Raw genomic sequence first — 24,519 nt, forward strand, 5'->3', positions numbered from 1 at the left:
GATATATACAGGACACTCCACCCCCAGAAGCCTGGATACACATTTTTTTCTAATGTACATGGGACATTCTCTAGGATAGACTACATGTTAGCACACAAAACATATCTCCATAATATCAAGAGGATAGAAATTTTGCAGGCTGCCTTTGCTGACCACAAAGCACTGAAATTATATATAAACTACAAAGGGACACAGAAGAAAAATTTTAACACCTGGAAGTTAAATAGCCTCATACTGAATAAACAGTGGGTCCGAGATGAAATCAAGGAGGAAATCAAAACCTTCCTGAAAACAAATGACAATGGAGACACAATTTATCAGAACCTATGGGACACAGCAAAAGCAGTACTGAGAGGAAAATTTATAGCTTTGCAAGCACACATCAGGAAAGAAGAAGGGGCATACCTGAATAGCTTAATGACGCAGCTCATAGAATTAGAAAGTGCTCAACAAAAGGATCCAAAAATAGGGAGGCAGAAGGAAATAACAAAGCTGAGAGCAGAAATCAATGAAGTGGAAACCAGAAAAACCTTCCAAAAGATCAACGAAAGCAGAAGTTGGTTCTTTGAAAAAATAAACAAGATTGATAGACCACTGGCAAAACTAACAAAGAAAGAAAGAGAGAGAAACTTGATAACTCGTATTAGGAATGAAAAAGGAGAGATCACTACTGATATGGTAGAGATTCAAAGGGTAATCAGAAACTACTTTGAGAAACTCTATGCCACAAAAAATGAAAACCTGGAAGAAATGGATAAATTTTTGGAATCTTATAATCTTCCACGATTGAATGAAGAGGATGTAGCATATCTAAACACACCCATTACTATTGAGGAAATTAAGAAAGTAATCAAATGTCTGCCCAAAAACAAAAGCCCAGGCCCAGATGGATTTACTAATGAATTCTTTCAAACCTTTCAAGAGGAACTACTACCAATCCTGGCAAGACTCTTTCATGAAATTGAAAAAACAGGAAAACTTCCAAATAGCTTTTATGAAGCCAACATTACCTTGATACCTAAACCAGACAGAGATGCTACGAAAAAAGAAAATTACAGACCAATATCGCTGATGAATGCAGATGCAAAGATCTTCAACAAAATCCTGGCAAATAGGATTCAATGCCTCATTAAGAAGATCATCCACTACGATCAAGTAGGTTTCATCCCAGGAATGCAAGGCTGGTTTAACATCCGTAAATCTATCAACATAATACACAACATCAACAGCAAGAAAAATAAAAATCACATGATCATATCAATCGACGCAGAGAAAGCATTTGACAAGGTCCAACACCCATTTTGATCAAAACTCTCAGCAAGATGGGAATGGAGGGAACCTTTCTCAATATAGTTAAGGCCATCTACCACAAGCCAGAGGCAAATATTGTCCTCAATGGAGAAAAACTGAAAGTCTTTCCTCTAAATTCTGGCACAAGACAAGGCTGTCCTCTCTCACCACTCCTATTCAACATAGCACTGGAAGTACTCGCTATAGCGATTAGGCAAGAAAAGGATATCAAGGGAATCCAGATAGGAAAGGAAGAAGTCAAGCTCTCACTGTTTGCAGATGACATGATACTTTACTTAGAAAACCCCAAAGACTCTATCAAAAAGCTTCTACAAACAATAGACTCATATAGCAAGGTGGCAGGCTACAAAATTAACACACAAAAATCAATGGCCTTCCTATACACCAATACTAATAAGGAAGAAATGGACATTAAGAAAACAACTCCATTCACTATAGTGTCACACAAACTCAAATATCTTTGAATCAACTTGACTAAAAATGTGAAGGACCTATACAAGGAAAACTATAAAACTCTGCTCCAAGAAATAAGAGAGGACATGCGGAATTGGAAGCATATACCCTGCTCATGGATTGGCAGGATTAACATCATTAAAATGGCAATACTCCCCAAAGCACTGTACAGATTTAATGCGATCTCCCTAAAGATACCCATGACATTCTTCAAAGAAGTGGACCAGGCACTTTTGAAATTTATTTGGAACAATAAACACCCTCGAATAGCTATAGCAATCATTGGGAAAAAGAATATGGGAGGAATTACTTTCCCCAACTTTAAACTTTACTACAAAGCAATAGTTATCAAAACAGCATGGTATTGGAATAAAGACAGGCCCTCAGATCAGTGGAATAAGCTTGAATACTCAGAGAATGTTCCCCAGACATACAATCATCTAATTTTTGATAAAGGAGCAAAAAATCCTAAATGGAACAAAGAAAGCCTCTTCAACAAGTGGTGTTGGCAAAACTGGGTAGCCACTTGCAAAAAATTGAACTTAGACCCCCAGCTAACATCATGTACGAAGGTAAAATCCAAATGGATTAAAGACCTCGATATCAGCCCCAAAACCATAAGATATATAGAACAATACGTAGGTAAAACACTCCAGGACATTGAGGCTAAAGGCATCTTCAAGGAAGAAACTGCACTCTCCAAGCAAGTGAAAGCAGAAATTAACAGATGGGAATATATTAAGCTGAGAAGCTTCTGCACCTCAAAGGAAATAGTGCCCAAGATACAAGAGCCACCCACTGAGTGGGAGAAACTATTCACCCAATACCCATCAGATAAGGGGCTAATCTCCAAAATATATAAGGCACTGACAGAACTTTACAAGAAAAAAACATCTAATCCCATCAAAAAATGGGGAGAAGAAATGAACAGACACTTTGACAAAGAAGAAATACAGATGGCCAAAAGACACATGAAAAAGTGCTCCACATCACTAATCATCAGGGAGATGCAAATCAAAACAACGATGAGATACCACCTCACACCCCAGAGAATGGCACACATCACAAAGAATGAGAATAAACAGTGTTGGCGGGGATGTGGGGAGAAAGGAACTCTTATCCACTGCTGGTGGGAATGCCGTCTAGTTCAACCTTTATGGAAAGCGATATGGAGATTCCTCCAAAAAGTGGAAATTGAGCTCCCATCCTATCCAGCTATACCACTCCTAGGAATATACCCTAGGAACACAAAAATACAATACAAAAACCCCTTCCTTACACCTATATTCATTGCAGCACTATTTACCATAGCAAGACTCTGGAAACAACCAAGATGCCCTTCAACAGAGGAATGGCTAAAGAAACTGTGGTACATATACACAATGGAATATTATGCAGCTGTCAGGAGAGATGAAGTCATGAAATTTTTCTATACATGGATGTACACGGAATCTATTATGCTGAGTGAAATAAGTCAGAGAGAGAGAGAGAAAAACGCAGAATGGTCTCACACATTTATGGGTTTTAAGAAAAATGAAAGACATTCTTGCAATAATAACTTTCAGACACAAAAGAGAAAAGAGCTGGAAGTTCCAGCTCACCTCAGGAAGCTCATCACAAAGAGTGATGAGTTTAGTTGGATAAATAACTACATTTTGAACTGTCCTAATAATGAGAATGTATGAGGGAAATTGAGAACCTGTTTAGAGTACAGGCGGGGGTCGGGTGGGGAGGAGGGAGACTTGGGACATTGGTGATGGGAATAAAAAAAAAAAAAAAGATAATAAATTGTTTTTCATTAACAAAAATTTCATAAACCTTTTTTATAAAGGTTTATTTTATCTTTATTTTATAAATTTCATACATCTTTTAATCTGTATGTTGTTTCTCAAAAATGCCTATAAAATGCCAATTTATGAAAAATTTTATAAATAATATCTATTATCTTGGATAATTACAATGTACATTAAAGTACTCATAGGTATTTTGAAAAACAACTCAAATAGTGATGGTCTAAATGAGATCAATTTTATTTGTTTTCCAGAACTCTGTCATTATTGAGGTTTCAAAGTGGGAAAAGAACGCTGCCCATGAAGTCATTCTGGCACCAGACTAATGGAAGTTTTATCATCAAATTTCATTCCAATTAGCACCATTCTACTTTGAAAGAGAGAATAAAGAGCTTGAAGTAATTGCTCTTTATTGGTGCATTGAAATCATATGAGTGTAAATTGAAATCACACAAATTTTAAAAGGAAAATCATTTCCGATACAAAGACCAGATTCTATAAAACAAAATAATTCTTGTTTGGTAGAAGGAAGTAGCTTGGTTTTCATCCAGTATGATGGAGGGAATTTTGACTCAATCTTTTTCAGAAATTTATGCTTCTTTTGTTATGGCTATCTTCAAACTGTGATAAACATTATAAAGATTTATTGTAAAATTTTATGTTTAGAATTGTAGTATTCAATGCTTCCTAAGTCTTTTTGAATATGGAAATATTTTCTTTCATGGTACCTATTAATATACTGTACAAAATTGCACACTTTGAAAAAAATTCTGCTCAGTCTACCATCAGATATTATATGAAAAGAAATAATAAAGAGGGAGAGGCAAATTCTGAAATATGCTTAAGTCAGAGAGATAGTAAATGAATGTGTGTGTGTGTGTGTGTGTGTGTGTGTGTGTGTGTGTGTGTGTTTAATCCCCAGCACCACATTTAATTCACCAATGATGTGTTTTCAGACTAAGAGCCAGAAAGAAGCCCTGAGCACTTCTGGGTTGGTCTGAACCCCACTTCATTACTTTGTTTTGATAAGTTTTATAAATATAAGTAATAAAAATGTATATAAGTGTACTATTCGAGTTTTATCAGTCAAACATCTTTATCTTCTAGACTAAAAAATATAGAAACTTGCCAAGAAATCCACACCTTCTTCCCCATTTGCCATCTTAATTCCTACAAAACACTAATGATTTCTTTGATCCTTATTTTTCTTTATAGATCTATCATCTGAGCCAGTTCTGTCTGTATTTATAATGTTTATATATGTCTCTAAATTGCCTTTAATTTGGCTTCTCAATTCCTTTTTATTCTTCGTATTAATTTATTGGTAAGAAAAAGAAGTCAATTTTCCAATTGAATTCCCTGAGGTGGTCCAGTTACTTGTATCACCATGCTGAGATTTAAAATGTTTCTGTTATTTTACTCTACAAATTGGGAATTGAGTATAATTAGATTCAAATTTTATGACTCTTATGACTCTGTCAGGCACCATCATAAAAATATGTGCTTTTTCTGAAGGCATAAAGTATGATATATTATATGGTATATCTCTGTTTAAGTCTCTCTACTTCTTCTTCTTCTTCTTCTTTTTTCTTCTTTCTTCTTCTTTTCTTCTTCTTCTTCTTCTTTTCTTCTTCTTCTTCTTTCCTTCTTCTTCTTCTTCTTCTTCTTCATCATCATCATCATCTTCTTCTTCTTCTTCTCCTTCTCCTCCTCCTTCTTCCTTTTTTTGAGTTTAGCTATTAGGAATGAAGAATGCCTAGATTCTTTGTCATATAGTAAACAAAATTACACCATTAAAATGCAACCATCTTTTCTCATTTCCTTATGAAATACTTTTGTAAAAGATCAAATTTGGCTCAACTGCAATTTAATTAAGTATATATCTATTCTCCATAAAAAATAGTCTCTGACATTTATTTGCCAATTTTCAAAATAAGGAGTTTTTTTTGAGAATCACAAACTGTAATTAATTTTGTATTATAAAATCATATATTTAATCCTTCTCAATACTTTATTATCATTTATATTAGTAGTCATATTTTCCAAACTACTCTCCCTTTTAGTTCGGTTTTACTATTTTAAATACAAATTTTGGAGATCTTTTAAAAAATAGTGTCCTTGCTACATTACATGGTAAGATGTCTCAGGCACATCTAAGTAAATTCCAATAGCAAAATTGGAGATAACTTTTTTCAAATGATGCTTCTTTTCAAAACAATTTTATTTTAGGCACTATGATTTACAATAACATTAGCAGTGTTTTTTTTTTTATCAAAAACTCTCTAGCACCAACCACACCCTCACCAGAACGTTTACTATGCTCCACTATTGTCAAAGTGTCTTCCTACATCCTTTCTCCCAAAGAATCCTGCTATGATAAAATTCTTACTCAAGACTAAAAGTAGTTTCTGCTCCCTTTAATTATTTCTCTACTATGTTGAATATAGCCTGTGTCTATGCATACACATGTATATATAGATATTGAAAACATAAAACAAATTATCATATATCTATTCATCTTCTGACAAACTTCATTCAACATTATTTTCTCCAGATCACTTTATGTAGCAGAAAGTTTCATGATTTTGTCTTTTATTATGTCAAGTAGAATTAATTGTATATGTATATATGTATATATACCATAGTTTTTCATTATCATTTGTTTTTGGACAATTGGTTCTTTCTGGATTATGGCCATCATGACTGGTGTTGCAATAAATATAGGAAAATATATTTTCTGGATATAATATTTGGGTTTAGGTGTATAGGTAAATAAGTGGAAATTCACTGATTGTTGGAATGTTAACTGGTCAAGCATATTTGAGAAAAAAATATGGATAATCCTCAAAAAATGTAAAATGAGCTTTCATATGAACCAGCAATAACACTCCTAGGAATATACCCTAGGAATCCAAAAACATAACATAGAAAAGCCTACAAAACACATTTTTAAAGCTTTTATAAATGTTTTTATATAATTATCACTTGTTTTAATTAAGGAAAATATAATTTTTGTTATACTATTAAGGTAAATTTACTAGAAGAACCGGATAAATCTTTAAAAATCTAGTTTTTCAAGGTCAAGGGAATTAAAGAATAATAATATACATTAAGTATATATTTAATTTTATATAATGCAAAATAGTCTAGTTATAACTATGCTACTACCAATATCAAAACATTAATCAAATTATTGAAATTTCTGTATGCTCTAATTCTATTACTTATATTCTAGCTATATCTTCAGAGCACATAAAATTACATAACTTCTAATAGAAGCTTTTCTCACTAAAGCTTTTAACTTTCCTTTTTTCATTCTTTCATTTTTCTTCCTTCTTTTCTTTAATTTCCTCTTCCTTCCTTTGTTTATTTTAAAGTGTTTCTTTTATATTTTAATTATTTAAACACCATGGTTTACATGGTTGTTCATACTATAGTGGGTTTTTTTTTTATTGAAAGCTACAAATTTGCTCATAGTTTAGTTTCAGTTATTCCATGTACATCACCCATCACTAGTGCCCATTTCACACCTGCAATGTCTGCTGTGCAATTTTCCTATGTATATCCCTCTCCCTCTGACACATTTTGCTCATCATAATACTTTCCATACCCATCCTTGTACAGCAAATTTAATTATCGTATTTGCCGGTGTATAAGACAGCTGGGCGTATAAGACGACTCCCTAATTTTGCAGTTAAAACATAGGTTTAGGCCTATATTTGCTGTATCAGACAGAACGCTCCTGTGCTGCAACTGTATGTACCACAGTGAGCCAATCACAACAAGCAAAGGTTCAAAGGTTCTACTGTAATAGACTTCCTCTCTGACTCTGGCCAATCTGAGCAGGCTTTTGACAGTGTAGATTCGGGTCCAGAACATTGTCTAATTTGCATGCATAAACAGCCTACTTGGATTGGCTGAGTTAGAGAGGCGGTCCGAGCAGCCTTGCAGTGATTGGTGCAGGATCGAGTTGGAAAATTCGTTTTGTGGCAATATTCAGACAAATTTTGTTTAGCAGCATATTGAAACATTTTTCAGGATATATTCGGCGTATAAGACGACCTCAGTTGACTTTTCTTGTTTCAAAAGTCGTCTTCATTTTTATTCTTTCTTTTCTTGTATTTTTGGACAATACCCAGCAGTGCTCAAGACTTATCCCTGGTTCTGTACTCAAGGGTCTTTTCAGACTATCTCAGGAGATCATGGGTTTTTTGTTTGTTTGTTTGTTTGTTTTGGTTTTGGGGTCACACCCGGCAGCGCTCAGGGGTTACTCCTGGCTCCATGCTAAGAAATAGCTCCTGGCAGGCTCCGGGGACCATATGGGATGCCAGGAGTCAAACCAATGACCTTTTGCATGAAAGGCAAACGCCTTACCTCCATGCTCTCTGGCCCTGGGAGATCATGTATTGTGCTGAGAATCACATGTAAGGCAGTTGCATGAAGACAAGACCTTTACCCTTTGTACATTTTTTGGAGCCCAAGAATCTTTAAGTTCTTGAAGTCATTTTTGGTTTTCTAAAGCTCAATATGCATAATTTTTCAAAATATTCTCGGGGTCTAATATTATTTGGTTGCTACTTCTGATCATTTAATTAAGAGTCAGCTTTGCTGGGATATAAAATATTAATCATATTTTTCTTCTGTTTATCTGTATTATAGTCTTCTATTTTCCTGTTTATAAAATTTTCCTGTCAAATATCTATAATAATTTTATTTAATTTCCCTAATGGACTAAATAATATTCTTACTAGATAAAAATATTCCTTTTTTTCATTTTAACAATTTTTATATATTAACAAAATTGATCAGATTAGTTTTAATTCTGATAATTGAACAAACCTTTAATTATGTCCTTCCAATTATTTTGGTGAGGGAGAATTTTCAAGTGATGCTCAAGGATGCTGAGTGCAATTCCTAGATAGACTCTGGAATTTTCAGGGCTTCATTGCAATATTTTGAAGGCTTTGTGTTATCAAAGGATCTCACCAGGGATTGACTGAACTGTTGCCCCTCACCTCACATATTTCTTTTTGAGGGCTTTTCAAAATGATTTGGAATTCATAGGTTTTTCTTTAAAATAACATTTTATCAGTGGCATTTTTGCTTAATTTTTAAATTTATTTTTCTCAAATTCTTTTATTTTTTAGTATTTTCTTTCATGTCAGTTTTTGATTATGCAAGTTTTAGTTTAGTGATGCACATTTTGTATTTCTCCTACTTTCTTCGGCATGTCTGAAAATAATTTTTTATTTTTAATTATTTTTGATCCAGACTGAAGTACTGATTTTTTCAATACTATTTCATTACTTTTGTATAGCTTACATCATTCTTAAATGATAATTATGTTATTCTGAAGTAAGGGTTTTTATTGCTTTTTTCTATGTCTTCCTACTGTACATTTTTTTATCCATAGTGATATTACTCTGACCTTTATTTTATTTTTTCTCATAATGCTGTTCTGTGGGATTTGAACTGATCTTCTTTGCTTATTTTTCTGAGAAATCATGTTAGAGGACTTTTATTAGGGGATATGACAGAAGATTGGTTTTTAACTTTTTAAATTTAGGAATGTACTCCCTGCCTATACTTCTCCCACTCTCTTTCTTAAAAAAAAAAATGTATTGCAGCCTACTTTAGGAAATTTTAACTTACTTACTTATCCTTCTACATTTTTTTCACTAGTTCTTCCTGTTCCTTCACTGCTTCTTTTTCTTTTTTGCAGTTTCAATAAAACTTCTCATTGGTTTCTCTTCAATGCAGAATATTATCCTAAGAAAACTTTGCCTGGTTAATGTTAATAGTTCATAAAACTCAGATGGCATTGTTACCCAAACAGTCACTGGACCTCTTATATCTGTTTGCTTTGGAAGCATGTAAAATTTTCTCCTTTTAATATTATCAGACCTTTATATATTTTTATATCCTTGGCTATTTTAGATATTTTATTGTTATTTTCTTTTCTTGATATAAGCTGACTTCATAGTGACATGGTAGCTTCAGTGATTGTTCACCACTTATTGTTCATAATTTAATATTTGTGGAGATAGCATGTCACTTAATTCTACTGACAATACATGTGGCTTTACTCCAATTTTGTGCCCCAAATATGTGAAAAACACACATATATTTGTTGCCAACTCATCAGGTTCTCTAAGATTTGTTTTTAATTGAGAGACATTAATAATAATCTTCACTCCATAATTTTCTCACTACCTTGAGGTTTTTAATCTCTTGCATACTTTAAGACTCATGGCATATTTAATTTAAAATGTCCTTCAAACCATTGGAATTGTAATTTGTAAATAACCACGGTTTTTTCTAAATAAAATTTACATTTATAAAATGCCTATTTTACCTTGGGGCCAGAGCAGTGGCCCAAGCATTAAGGCTTCAGCCTTGAACGCACTAGCCTACTAGACAACGGTTTGATTCCCCCGGCATCCCAAATGGTCCCCCAAGCCAAAAGCGATTTCTGAATGCATAGCCAGGAGTAACCACTACGTTAGTGTCACTGGGTGTGACCCAAAAACCATAAAATAAAATGGCAGTTTGGAAAGGTAATAAATATATTTTGCGTTTTTAAAAAAATGCCATCTTTAGGGGCTGGAGTAGTGCCACAAGTGCTAAGGCGTGTGCCTTGCCCGCGCTAGACTAGGACGGACCATGGTTTGATTCTCCGACATCCCATATGGTCCTCCAAGCCAAGAGTGATTTCTGAGCGCATAGCGAGGAGTAACCCTGAGCATCACTGGGTGTGGCCCAAATCCCACCCTCTGAAAAATGTCTGTATTTTTTTTTGTTAAACATACAAACATCAGAAAAAGTGACACTAGGGTATATTATCAAAATGAAATATAGAGACCATCTCAGCAGTGCCTAATTCAGAATAAAGGTGTTTCAGTTTAATACTCATGGAATCTACAAAAACCATTCCTTGATATCATGCTCATATGCAAATAAGAATTTGCAGAGGGACTAAAATTTACAAGTAGCAGGGCTGTATATATTCCACTATTCATGAGAAATAAAATTTCAGTGCATATTATTATATTCTTTCTAAATTGCTATTTTCTCTTCTTTTTAAAGCAACCACCCAAAGAGTATTTATTTATTTTTTTAATTTATTTAAACACCTTAATTACATACATGATTGTGTTTGGGTTTCAGTCATGTAAAGAACACCACCCATCACCAGTGCAACATTCCCATCACCAATGTCCCAAGTCTCCCTTCTCCTCACCCATCCCCCGCCTGTACTCTAGACAGGCTCTCCATTTTCCTCATACATTCTCGTTATTAGGACAGTTCAAAATGTCCTAATAGTTATTTCCCTAACTAAACTCATCACTCTTTGTGGTGAGCTTCCTGAGGTGAGCTGGAACTTCCAGCTCTTTTCTCTTTTGTGTCTGAAAATTTTTATTACAAGGGTGTCTTTCAATTTTCTTAAAACCCATAGATGAGTGAGACCATTCTGCGTTTTTCTCTCTCTCGCTCTGACTTATTTCACTCAGCATAATAGATTCCGTGTACATCCATGTATAGGAAAATTTCATGACTTCATCTCTCCTGACAGCTGCATAATATTCCATTGTGTATATGTACCACAGTTTCTTTAGCCATTCCTCTGTTGAAGGGCATCTTGGTTGTTTCCAGAGTCTTGCTATGGTAAATAGTGCTAAAATGAATATAGGTGTAAGGAAGGGGTTTTTGTATTGTATTTTTGTGTTCCTAGGGTATATTCCTAGGAGTGGTATAGCTGGATCGTATGGGAGCTTGATTTCCAGTTTTTGGAGGAATCTCCATATTGCTTTCCATAAAGGTTGAAATAGATGGCATTCCCACCAGCAGTGGATAAGAGTTCCTTTCTCTCCACGTCCCCGCCAACCCTGTTTATTCTCATTCTTTGTGATGTGTGCCATTCTCTGGGGTGTGAGGTGGTATCTCATCGTTGTTTTGATTTGCATCTCCCTGATGATTAGTGATGTGGAACATTTTTTCATGTGTCTTTTGGCCATGTGTATTTTTTCTTTGTCAAAGTGTCTGTTCATTTCTTCTCCCCATTTTTTGATGGGGTTAGATGTTTTTTTCTTGTAAAGTTCTGTCAGTGCCTTGTATATTTTGGAGATTAGCCCCTTATCTGATGGGTATTGGGTGAATAGTTTGTCCCACTCAGTGGGTGGCTCTTGTATCCTGGGCACTATTTCCTTTGAGGTGCAGAAGCTTCTCAGCTTAATATATTCCCATCTGTTAATCTCTGCTTTCACTTGCTTGGAGAGTGCAGTTTCCTTTGAGGTGCAGAAGCTTCTCAGCTTAATATATTCCCATCTGTTAATCTCTGCTTTCATTTGCTTGGAGAGTGCAGTTTCCTCCTTGAAGATGCCTGTAATGTCCTGGAGTGTTTTGCCTATGTGCTGTTCTATATATCTTATGGTTTGGGGGCTGATATCGAGGTCTTTAATCCATTTGGATTTTACCTTCGTACATGATGTTAGCTGGGGGTCTAAGTTCAATTTTTTGCAAGTGGCTATCCAATTGTGCCAACAACACTTGTTGAAGAGGCTTTCCCTGCTCCATTTAGGATTTCCTGCTCCTTTATCAAAAATTAGGTGGTTGTATGTCTGGGGAACATTTTCTGAGTATTCAAGCCTATTCCACTGATCTGAGGACCTATCCTTATTCCAATACTATGCTGTTTTGATAACTGTTGCTTTGTAGTACAGTTTAAAGTTGGGGAAAGTAATTCCTCACATATTCTTTTTCCCAATGATTGCTTTAGCTTTTTGAGGGTGTTTATTGTTCCAAATGAATTTCAAAAGTGTCTGATCCACTTCTTTGAAGAATGTCATGGGTATCTTTAGAGGGATGGCATTAAATCTGTATAATGCCTTGGGGACTATTGCCATTTTGATGATGTTAATCCTGCCAATCCATGAGCACGGTATGCATTTCCATTTCCGTGTGTCCTCTCTTATTTCTTGCAGCAGAGTTTTATAGTTTTCTTTGTATAGGTCCTTCACATATTTAGTCAAGTTGATTCCAAGATATTTGAGTTTGTGTGGCACTATTGTGAATGGGGTTGTTTTCTTAATGTCCATTTCATCCTTATTACTATTGGTGTATAGAAAGGCCATTGATTTTTGTGTGTTAATTTTGTAGCCTGCCACCTTGCTATATGAGTCTATTGTTTCTAGAAGCTTTTTGATAGAGTCTTTAGGGTTTTCTAAGTAGAGTATCATGTCATCTGCAAACAGTGAGAGCTTGACTTCTTCCTTTCCTATCTGGATTCCCTTGATATACTTTTCTTGCCTAATCGCTATAGCAAGTACTTCCAGTGCTATGTTGAATAGAAGTGGTGAGAGAGGACAGCCTTGTCTTTTGCCAGAATTTAGAGGGAAGGCTTTCAGTTTTTCTCCATTGAGGATAACATTTGCCACTGGCTTGTGGTAGATGGCCTTCACTATATTGAGAAAGGTTCCCTCCATTCCCATCTTGCTGAGAGTTTTGATCAAGAATGGGTGTTGGACCTTATCAAATGTTTTCTCTGCATCTATTGATATGATCATGTGGTTTTTATTTTTCTTGTTATTGATGTTGTGTATTATGTTGATAGATTTATGGATGTTAAACCAGCCTTGCATTCTTGGGATGAAACCTACTTGATCGTAGTGGATGATCTTTTTAACGAGGCATTGAATCCTATTTGCCAGGATCTTGTTGAGGATCTTTGCATCTGCACTCATCAGCGATATTGGTCTGTAATTTTCTTTTTTGGTAGCATCTCTGTCTGGTTTAGGTATCAAGGTGATGTTGGCTTCATAAAAGCTATTTGGAAGTGTTTCTGTTTGTTCAATTTCATGTAAGAGTCTTGCCAAGATAGGCAGTAGTTCCTCTTGGAAAGTTTGATAGAATTCATTAGTGAATCCATCTGGACCTGGGCTTTTGTTTTTCGGCAGACATTTGATTACTGTTTTAATTTCATCAATAGTGATGGGGGTGTTTAGATATGCTACATCCTCTTCCTTCAACCGTGGAAGATTATAAGAATCCAAGAATTTATCCATTTCTTCCAGGATCTCATTTTTAGTGGCGTAGAGTTTTTCAAAGTAGTTTCTGATTACCCTTTGAATCTCTGTCATATCAGTAGTGATCTCTCCTTTTTCATTTCTGATAGGAGTTATCAAGTTTCTCTCTCTTTCTTTCTTTGTTAGGTTTGCCAGTGGTCTATCAATCTTGTTTATTTTTTCAAAGAACCAACTTCTGCTTTCGTTGATCTTTCGGATTGTTTTTTGAGTTTCCACTTTGTTGATTTCTGCTCTCAGCTTTGTTATTTCCTTCTGTCTTCCTATTCTTTGGTCCTTTTGTTGAGCATTTTCTAGTTCTATTAGCTGTGTCATTAAGCTACTCAGGTAAGCTCCTTCTTCCTTCCTGATGTGTGCTTGCAAAGCTATAAATTTTCCTCTCAGTACTGCTTTTGCTGTGTCCCATAAGTTCTGATAGTTTGTGTCTTTATTGTGATTTGTTGCCAGGAACTTTTTTATTTCCTCCTTAATTTCATCTCGGACCCACTGGTTATTGAGCATGAGGCTGTTTAACTTCCAGGTGTTAAAGTGTTTCTTCTGAGTCCCTTTGGAGTTCACAAATAATTTCATAGCCTTGTGATCAGCAAAGGTAGTCTGCAAAATTTCTATCCTCTTGATCTTATGGAGGTATGTTTTATGTGCCAGCATGTAGTCTATCCTGGAGAATGTCCCATGTACATTGGAGAAGAATGTGTATCCAGGTTTCTGGGGATGGAGTGTCCTATATATATCCACTAGGCCTCTTTCTTCCATTTCTCTCCTCAGGTCTAGTATATTCTTCTTGGGTTTCAGTCTGGTTGACCTATCCAGTGTTGACAAAGCCGTGTTAAGATACCCACAATTATTGTGTTGTTGTTGATATTATTTTTCAGATTTGTCAACAGTTGTATTAAATATTTTGCTGGCCCCTCATTCGGTGCATATATGTTTAGGAGAGTGAATTCTTCCTGCTCTACGTACCCCTTGATTAATATAAAATGTCCATCTTTGACCCTTACAACCTTCCTGAGTATAAAGTTTGCATTATCTGATATTAGTATGGCCACTCCAGCTTTTTTATGGGTGTTGTTTGCTTGGATAATTTTTCTCCAGCCTTTTATTTTGAGTCTATGTTTGTTCTGACTATTCAGGTGCGTTTCTTGTAGGCAGCAGAAGGTTGTGTTGAGTTTTTTGATCCATTTAGCCACTCTGTGTCTCTTAACTGGTGCATTTAGTCCATTGACGTTAAAAGAATTGTCCTGGGATTTAACGCCATCTTTATTTCAAAATATGGTGTGTCTTTTGGGTAGTCTTGTCTTAGATTAGGTCTTTCAGTTTTTTCTCTTAAGACTGGTTTTGTGTCTGTGAAGTTTCTGAGCTGTTTTTTGTCTGTGAAGCCATGTATTCTTCCGTCAAACCGGAAAGTGAGTTTTGCTGGGTATAGTATTCTGGGTGAAGCATTCATTTCATTAAGTCTTGTCACAATATCCCACCACTGCTTTCTGGCATTGAGTGTTTCTGGTGACAGGTCTGCTGTAAATCTCAGGGAAACTTGCTTGAACGTGATTCCCCCTTTTGATCTTGCTGTTTTCAGAATTCTGTCTCTATCTGTGGGATTTGTCATTGTGAATAGGATGTGTCTTGGGGTGGTTTTTCTGGGGTCTCTTTTGGTTGGTACTCTTCGGGCATGTAGGATTTGATCACATATATTCTTTAGCTCTGGAAGTTTCTCTTTAATGATGTTCTTGACCATTGATTCTTCCTGGAAATTTTCTTCCTGGGTCTCTGGGACTCCAATGATTCTTAAGTTGTTTCTGTTGAGCTTATCATAGACTTCTATTTTCATCTGTTCCCATTCTTTGACTAATTTTTCCATTGTCTGCTCATTTGCTTTAAGTTTTTTGTCCAATCTCTTCTGCTGTATGGAATTGTTATGTATCTCATCTTCCACAGCAGCAAGTCTACTCTCAGCTTCTGATACCCTGTCCCAGAGCTTATCTATTTTGTCATTCACTTCGTTTACTGACTTTTTAAGTCCTGTTAGTTGACATGTTATTTCAGTTTGGAGTTTTGTGATTTCTGTCTTCATATTTTCTTGGTTCTTATTAGTGTTCTGTTCAACTCGATCCATGGTTTCTTGGAGTCCGTTGAGCATCTTCCATATTGCTAGTCTAAAGTCCTTATCTGAGAGTTTGATTAGTTGGTTGGTCATTATCTGGTCCTCAGAATTGTCATCTTCATTCTTTATGTCTGATGCTGGCCTGCGTTGTTTCCCCATTGTCACACTTGTGTTGTGGGTTTTTCTACGTGTTGTGGTGGTATTCATTGTCTATATGATGCAGGCAGCACACTCCTCTGGCTCCTCCCTTTCTGGATGGGCTGACTTGCCTCTAAGGGAGGGGAGTCCTCCGTGGATGAAGCCTCACACTGGGTCAAATCTTAGGCCCGAGCATGCAACAGAGAAGACAGTCCGGAGAGAAATGTTTGCTTCGGTGATATAGCGCCGTTCTTAGTGTGATTTTTCCTTCTTATTGCAATGGTGTTCTTTCCTTAGAAAGAGTGCACGGCCGCGTAGCGAAGCGGAGCCAAAGTGCTCCGCTGGAGCCTCTTTTTGCCCCACTCGCAAGAGTTTCACGCAAGAGGACAGTAGACAGACATAGACAGGTCACACTCACAGTTTTTCACAGTTGGGCCCCACTGGGCCAGTGTACTTTCGCGGATTTTCCCCGCCTGGTGTCACACACAGGGAGCCGGCTTTTGCAAAGCCTTGCCGGTTTTCTTGCTCTGTAGTCCCTCCCTGAAAATGGCCTCTGGGCGAGCGAGTTTTCTGGAGCCTCTTTTTGCCCCACTGCAAGAGTTTCATGCAAGAGGACAGTAGACAGACATAGACAGGTCACACTCACAGTTTTTCACAGTTGGGCCCCACTGGGCCGGTGTACTTTCGCGGATTTTCCCCGCCTGGTGTCACACACAGGGAGCCGGCTTTTGCCTAAATTGCTATTTTCTATTAAAATGAGTTATATTAAAATTCATTTTAAGTGCTCGATTCGGCAGCACATATACTAAAATTGGAACGATACAGAGAAGATTAGCATGGCCCCTGCGCAATGATGACAGGCAAATTTCTGAAGCGTTCCATATTTAAAAAAATTTCATTTTAAAATAAAATCTAGAACTTGGACAAATACATAGTTTTGGGATTTTTTTAGTAAAAGTGTAAGACTTAGATAAAACACTGTATTTTCTGTTTTTTAGTTACTTATGTAGATCTCTGGAGACCCAGTTATTCAGAAAATAAGATCAGATATCAGGGTATACCTGTCTTCTTACCCAAAGAAAGCTAGTTTGTTTGTTTGTTTGTTTTTGTTTTGAGGGGCCAAATCAGGTGGTGCTCAGGTGTTACTCCTGGCTCTGCATTCAGAAATCACTCTTGGCAGGTTTAGGGGAAGATATTGAATGCCAGAGATGGAACCTGGGTCTTCAGCGTGCAAGGCAAGCACCCTACCCACTGTGCTATCACTCTGCTCCCCGCACCAAAATCTAGTTCTATGACTCAGAAAGAACCAAACTATACTAGGATACAAGCAGTTAGTATCAGATAATGTATGCCAGACAAATAAACAAGTTTCCTGTCAAAAAAAATCAATACATGGATTCTGAGCACACATGACCATCAGTTCATGTACATATACACTGGAATTTTGTTTGTTAGATGAGGTCATTCAATTTATGTGGAGTTAAGGAAGTTAGTGAAAGCTCAAAGAGAATCTCTAATTTAATTTTGATGTGTTAAGACAAATATTCAGATCAGGCCCCAGATAAAAGCTTTTCACTAGCGAAAAAGAAAAATAGGATGGCACAATGCCATAAGGAAGATTGAACTTCAAGGTAAGTGCTGATTTTCAAAAATAATAAGTAAAAAAATTGAGTCTTTTAAAGGGCAAAGGTAGACCATGCTAACTGACTCTTATTGGTCCTCTCTTTCCCAACAAATAAAATCCATGACCTTGATCATTCTAATAAAAATGGTCCGAAGTGGACATTGTGTTGATTAGCCACACATAATTCTCATTTGTTCATTTAAGTCTTCATATAAATACTCTAGGGAGAAGGGCTTTAGGATAGTATTTAGAAATTGTTGATCCTATAAAGATATCACCTACATGTTTTCCTTAGCCCCTTCCCTATCGCTCTAGTTTTTAATGAAAAACAAAAATTTTTTTTTGGATTTTGGGTCACACCCAGCGACACTCAGGGGTGACTCCTGCTCCATGCTCAGAAGTTGCTCCTTGGCAGACTCAGGGGACCATATGGGATGCCAGAATTTGAACCACCGTCCTTCTGCATTCAAGGCAAATGCCTTATTAAATACATAGTAAGAAATAAGTAGAATACAATACATTTATAACTTTTCAAAAGTATCAGAGCAAGAATTTGAGATGAAAATTTTAAAACAAGCTGAATATCAGGTTGGCTTTTATTAGTAGATCAGATACCCACACTTTGATCCTTACCAATTTCTAAAAAAAGTAAGTAGTACAATAAGTTACATTATTGTTTTAATATATTTGTGGAAGTTATTATCAGATACTACACAATTATAATGATGGGAATGACTCCAATGTTTTTTTATGCACCTCAGCCTGTCAAAAGAGAACATTTTAATGGGAGAAATTGTTAAACTTCATTATATTAAACCCCTATGTGCATATGTTTTTAACAGAAAGATTTATCTGAGTAATTATGATTCTACGGTAATTTGATTTATGTGTAGGTTTTTAATGTATTTGTGTTGTCTTCTCTTTGATATTTCTAATAACTCTGATAAGTATGTATTTAGTACTGGTTCATGTTAACTTGATTTAGACATTAAATTTTTTCTACGGTAGAAAAGTATTTAAGATTATCTGCCAGACCTTCATTTTCATTTATTGGCAAAGCATTTAGATTATTATTTTTTTCTCATGAGAATAATAAATTAATTGAAGAACTAGTAAAAAACTACTGATAAACATTTAACATTCTTTATATTTACAAATAAGAACATTGTCTGATTTCAATAGCTTTACTTTACATTCTAAAATTAATTTAATATAATGATGTATAAATTATTTTATAATAATTCACATTTTGGTCAGCTTTAAAATCACCCAGACAGTGTTTGAATGACTGTTTGCATTAAAAATTAGAAAAAATTGTGTTATTTCCTGGGTATTCTAGTACATTCTAACATTGTAATTTTGATGAACAAACATGTTTGGTTTACAGGTTTTATTTTTGCTTCAATACCTTAAATTTTAAAATAAAATATACTAAATATAGAATTGCTATTTAAACATCTTAATTTAGAGATGCTATTTCCCCTGTGATTTATACTTTTATGTGATTTATCACAGAAAAATAACAATTTTAATGTAAATAATTTCTCTGTCAATGGATTTAAGTCTCAATCAAAAAGTATGGGGATGTGAGGAATTAGAGAGATAGTACAGCAGATAGGACAATTTTCTTACAGGTGATAAATATGGGCTCAACCTCAGCACACTTATGATACCCCAACCCCCACCAGGAATGATGCCTAAGCACAGAACCAGGAAGAACAATTCCCAAAACAAAGCAAACAAACAAAAAAGGCAAGATATTACAGGTTAAATAATGAAATAAAATCTTTGGCAGCTAACAAGAGAAAATACTATATTCTCATGATATATTTGAGGTCAGAATAGTGGAGGTAAGATGGCATTCTGATGGTATGTGGTGTTGGGACAATGTATAAATGGAACTATCAATAGCAGTATTGTAAGTTCATTGCATTTCAAGAGTACTACTTGAAAATAATAGTATTTTTGAACAACAATTGAATAAAATGTATATAAATATTTGTGTGGAGTAATATGGTAAGTAGAAGGTATAATTATTTATGCATTCAAAGAAATTAAATGTATAGAAAAAACACAATAGAGGAACAAAGAAAAACTGTCATGTGGACACATGTATCATATACAAAGATGTCTATTTTTATAATAATAATCCTGTGGAATAATTATAGATGGATGGTTATTTTGGGAGAAAGATAATAGTGCATTTCTTAAAGAATGGATGTTGATAAAATTTTGATTAGTGTTCCAAATAAAGGAAGAATGAGATTTAGGACTTGCAGGATAAGGCAACTTAGAGTTTCAATTTGGATAAATTGTGACAGCCAGAATATTGGGCAAAAAACATATAGAACTGAGGTGCAGAATACATGGACTCATAGCTAAAATAGTATTTGAAGCACTTACATGTTTATTTTGCTGAAAGAGCAACTATATATAGTGGCTCATCTCCTTTATATCTTCCCAAGTAAAAGAAAAATCTTTATATATTTACCTATTGATATTATGTTTTCTTCTCTAGACATTATTATTCTAGCTTTATTAAAAAGAGTCTTGTTTACAAAATATTCTAAGTTCTACTGGTATATACTTCTGGCATAAGTATATGCCATTTTTATTTATTTTTCATGTATTTATTTTATTCATTTTATTTATTCATTTAAACATTCAAAATATATTAATGCTTTCTGCACATCAAACAAAATAAAAAATGAGACTCATTAATGTAGCTAGTTTCCAAATGCATAATTGTACACGGGAGATAAAAAATTAGGTTCCAGAAAATATAAAAAATTCTGTCAGGTGAAAAAAAATTGCAACAAATCACAGCAGGATGTTTTTATTTTCTGAATATTATGAGCAAAACTTTCATTCTTCCCTCCCCTGTAACTGTTATATATGTGCGACAATCATATATAATTTATCAAGTAGTTTTGGATCCTTCCTAATTCTATCTGCTCTATGGATTTTTTTTTTAGTCATGTGATCCACACACAATGCAAAGAAGAACCCGCCATCAACTGAGGCCCTCGCTGAGTTCAAGGACATGTGCAGAAGATTCACAAGCACAACCTTGCCTGCTCAATGAAAACTGTTTCCGGTTTCAATATAATCTAACAGGTACCTTTCAAATTCATGTACATGTTATTTTCTCTGTTTGCATATGTTATCATGCTTGGAATTAAAGACTGGAAGACAGATGTGTGTGTGTGTGTGTGTGTGTGTGTGTGTGTGTGTGTGTGTGTTTATTGATTGGAAGGCTCAGGAATTGACATTGCCAGTGTCCTTACAACTGAAAGAAATCCTTTATTCTTGGCATGAGGTTTCACAAGTCAGTCACCTGGGATCTTTGAATTAAAGAAACTTAGATTTGGCAAAGTTTCAAAATAAATTCGAATTAAACTATGACAAATTTAAACAAAAAATACAAGAAGGGGATAATTTTCCAATTATGGGAAAAGATAATTATTTCATAGAGATTAACTTTTGTGGTTTTTTTTTTTTTCAAGAAACTTAAGCTTGCTTTTTTCAGCTTATGTGCTCCCTTGAGTGTGACTATCTTGCTTGTTTTTATGTCTCTTTGTTCTTGCCATATCATGCTCTTTCTCAAACATTTATTTCTTTTCTTCCCATCCCACCTTTCATTGTTAAGTAGGTTTTATTCAATAAAATCATTGTGACTCTTTATACAAAAGAACATGTTTTGTTATGTGGATCTGCTACCTGCTATTCTCTGAAGCAGGAGGTGTACAAAAATCCACAAAATATGGGGCCATGTTAAGTCTCAGCTTTGAATTCAATGCCGATAACCAAATGGACATATGCATTCTGAAACCAAGCAATAATATAGTTTTTGCTAAATAAATAAATAAAATCTCCACAGTAGTCAGGAGCACTTCTCAAATCCCTTAAGTATAAAAAAGTGCCTAATAAATGTATGGGTGTCTTTTTGATTGTCTTTACAAGTGGAAGGACCAAGTACGTTTAATCTTTGTCTTTATATTAAGCAAGCTCTGATACTTGGTATATTATTATAATTTTTATTATTAATTATTAATGTATTAACTGCACTAAAATTCCTTTCACTTGAATATATGTTTTTAAAATACTGATAGTACTTTACCTGGGTTTTGCTATTTGTAGTAATCTGAGGTAACCAAAGAAGCATGGAAAATCCTCTGAAATAGTGCTTGCTATATAAAATCAATGGTCTTTCATTACTAGTTGTACAAAAAAAATAAGATTTTAATAAGTTTAATTATAATATTTTAATATAACTTCCAGTTATAAGGTGTCTATTTCATTTTTCTCATTTGATCATAATTTTAAAACCCATGATGGTGATAATCTTATGATTGTAGAGTGGAGCACATGCCAGCTAAGTGAAAATGCCACCTGCGGGCAAGGGGTTAGGACTCGTCTTCTCAGCTGTGTGCGCAGTGATGGCAAGCCAGTAAGCATGGACCAATGTGAGCAGGTAATTTACTTATGTTTATATGGCATTAAAAAAAACTTTGTATTTACCCCTAATTTTAACCTTTGCACATCACAATACTTGATTAAAATATTAAGATATTTTTTCTCACTCATGAGCATTGTGTAGTGAAAATCGTATTGCACGTCTTTATTTTTAACACAAAATGACCAGGAATTGTATTATTTAAAAGCATTTGTGCAGTTAAAATTTGTCATATGGAAGGTGATCTGCTGAGAGACTCAGTTGCCCGCTGCTTGACCACGGACAGTGTTACCAATAGCCAATTGTGAATCACTCATCTGTTTAGGTGTTCCCAATACCTTTTCCCCTCGTGTCACTACTGAATTTTGATAGGAGGAAGGAATAAAACTGGCTTTTTTTTTTTAAGCTTTTGGTGAAACACTACGAACATGAGTAAAAGGAACAAGATTCAACTATTTAAAAAGTGTTTGCTGCCTCATAGTGCCAATGGATAGGGGAAGAACTGCACACGCCTGTGGTACTCTTGACCTAGTCTTGTCTTCCCAGAAAGTGTCCATTTTGTGAAACCCAGCATCTGGAGTGTAAAGGAAAGGGAAGCAGCATGCATTATCTGTACAAACACGCAGTGAAATATCCCAATGCTTTTCCTACTGTACAGATCTCTCAAATCTGCCTAAGTGATTTCTCCTCTTTATTATTTTCTATATGTATAGTGTAATAGTCTTTTTGTTAACTAATTTTCTTTTTCCTTTTAGTGATTAAGCACGATCATGTGCCTTTTTAAGCCTTACCTGAGAGAAGTAATGCCTTAAAATAAAAAAGCATTAATGAAACTGTGCACAAATAACTTTTTCATCTACTTATTCTGTACTTGGCCCTCATGAGTGCCAGTGTTCTGTGAAGACGTACAGATGCTTCATAAGATTGCAGAAAAGATGACCAGTCCTGTGTCTGTAGGTCCCACTATGTACTGACTTCAGCAGTGGGTGACAGAAAGCACAGTGCTTTCAGCAGGCAGGTTTCAAGCCAAAGGTGATTGTAGCTCACAGCCAGAGCAGCAGATCCAGCTGGCTTCATCTGCCCAGGGCCCACAGGACTTCCACTTCCACAGTTGTCGAGGGAAGGACAGTATCAGAGCCAGCACTGCAGTGGTGCCTGCGGCCCAATTTGAGGAAAGAAGTGTAAATGCCTCACTGTTGGGCTAGTCTGTTTCCAAATCTGTCTTGGTGGCAACATTGTTTGTGTTTATAAAACAAGGCTAGTCATATTTAGGACAACTGAAGAAAAGCTGGAAAAAATAAAACAAAACGAGCAAACTTGAACACTGAAGCAACCTCAAACATCTCTATTTTTATGATATATTTTTATAAGGAAAATAAATACTCAGATGATCAGGAATGTATATAACTAAATGAAATCATGAAAAATAAATAACAGTATACATTTCAAAGAATTATGAAACTATCAGTACTTAGAATGGGGCTAAGGAAGTGCTGACTTGTGCTAAAAGTGAAGATGGAAGAGAATGTAGAGTGTCACCCGTTGTAAATGTTTGCAAATGGATATTTTTTAAATAACGAGTATTACAGGTGACCTAGATGAATATAAAAGCCTTGACTTTGGCTTTGCATTTTGTATATGAGAAGAAATATGACAATCCTTGTTAATTAAACATTAGACCCAATGCCCTTACATTTCATGCATTTTGTTTTAAAAATAGGCCTTGTTTTTTCAGCTTCATCTGCAATTCTATGTGAAGATTGATAAATCAGTTTTTACTTGTTTTATTAATAAAACGTAATTTGGATATCTTGAGTTGATGGTTTTGTGATTTAGCTGGGTAAACTATCTTTGTAACAGATAAGTTATTTATAAAAATTAAAAAACTTATATTCTAAAAAAAAGCATTTGTGAAAATGAATAAATATTGAAACGTAATTTTTACTTTTAATAATTTTTGTCTATAAACTTTTAAAGCTACTTTAATGCTTAGACACATCTCTATGTATTGGCATATATGATCATTATTGATCCTAATGTATACATTATAACTGATATTTGCTGTTAGGGTACACCAATTTGGTAGCAACTGATTGTTACATGAATAGAATAATATATTTTCTCCCAAATGTGTTTAAATGGATTCCTTCCAATTTTCAGATTAGTGTGTTCTGAATTTTTGTGATATTTATTTCCCCCTACTTTTTATGACAAACTCTGTACATTAGTTTGCAGAGATAAATACATTTTAAGATATCAATGTTTCCATCACAAAGTATGTGTGAAAAACAGTACTGAATGAATTTAATAGAAATAAAGTTGGTTGTATACTGTCAAGCAATAAGAATAATCATTAAATAACCTAATAATAGAATATAATAATAGGAATTGTGGTTTGTCAACTTGTTTCTAAAGATTCTCTTTAAATGGTAAAAAATATTCTACCATTTCCCCTAATGTAAGTGGATTCCACAAGAAGAAATTAAAATCAAAACAAAATGATCAGTTATTACCTGCTTAGTATTGTCACAGCACCAGTTCTAAGATATCAGTATACTCATAGACTAACA

The 24,519-nt window shown here is 34.9% G+C and overlaps 1 protein-coding gene and 1 non-coding gene across 2 annotated transcripts in view; both read left to right on the forward strand.

Annotated features, from left to right (window-relative positions):
- THSD7B (thrombospondin type 1 domain containing 7B) overlaps nucleotides 1-24,519 on the forward strand; it is a 957,836-nt gene that overhangs the window by 884,772 nt on the left and 48,545 nt on the right. The window contains exons 18-19 of the mRNA XM_049773766.1: nucleotides 20,469-20,610; nucleotides 21,852-21,967. Coding sequence (XP_049629723.1) covers nucleotides 20,469-20,610; nucleotides 21,852-21,967 — 258 coding nt within the window. The remainder of the gene's footprint in view (nucleotides 1-20,468; nucleotides 20,611-21,851; nucleotides 21,968-24,519) is intronic.
- Nucleotides 16,651-16,757, forward strand: LOC126010604 (U6 spliceosomal RNA). The gene has a single exon (XR_007496625.1). It is a non-coding gene; the product is annotated as a U6 spliceosomal RNA (small nuclear RNA).

The sequence above is a fragment of the Suncus etruscus genome, chromosome 5 (assembly GCF_024139225.1).
Source record: "Suncus etruscus isolate mSunEtr1 chromosome 5, mSunEtr1.pri.cur, whole genome shotgun sequence".
Lineage (NCBI taxonomy): Eukaryota > Metazoa > Chordata > Mammalia > Eulipotyphla > Soricidae > Suncus > Suncus etruscus.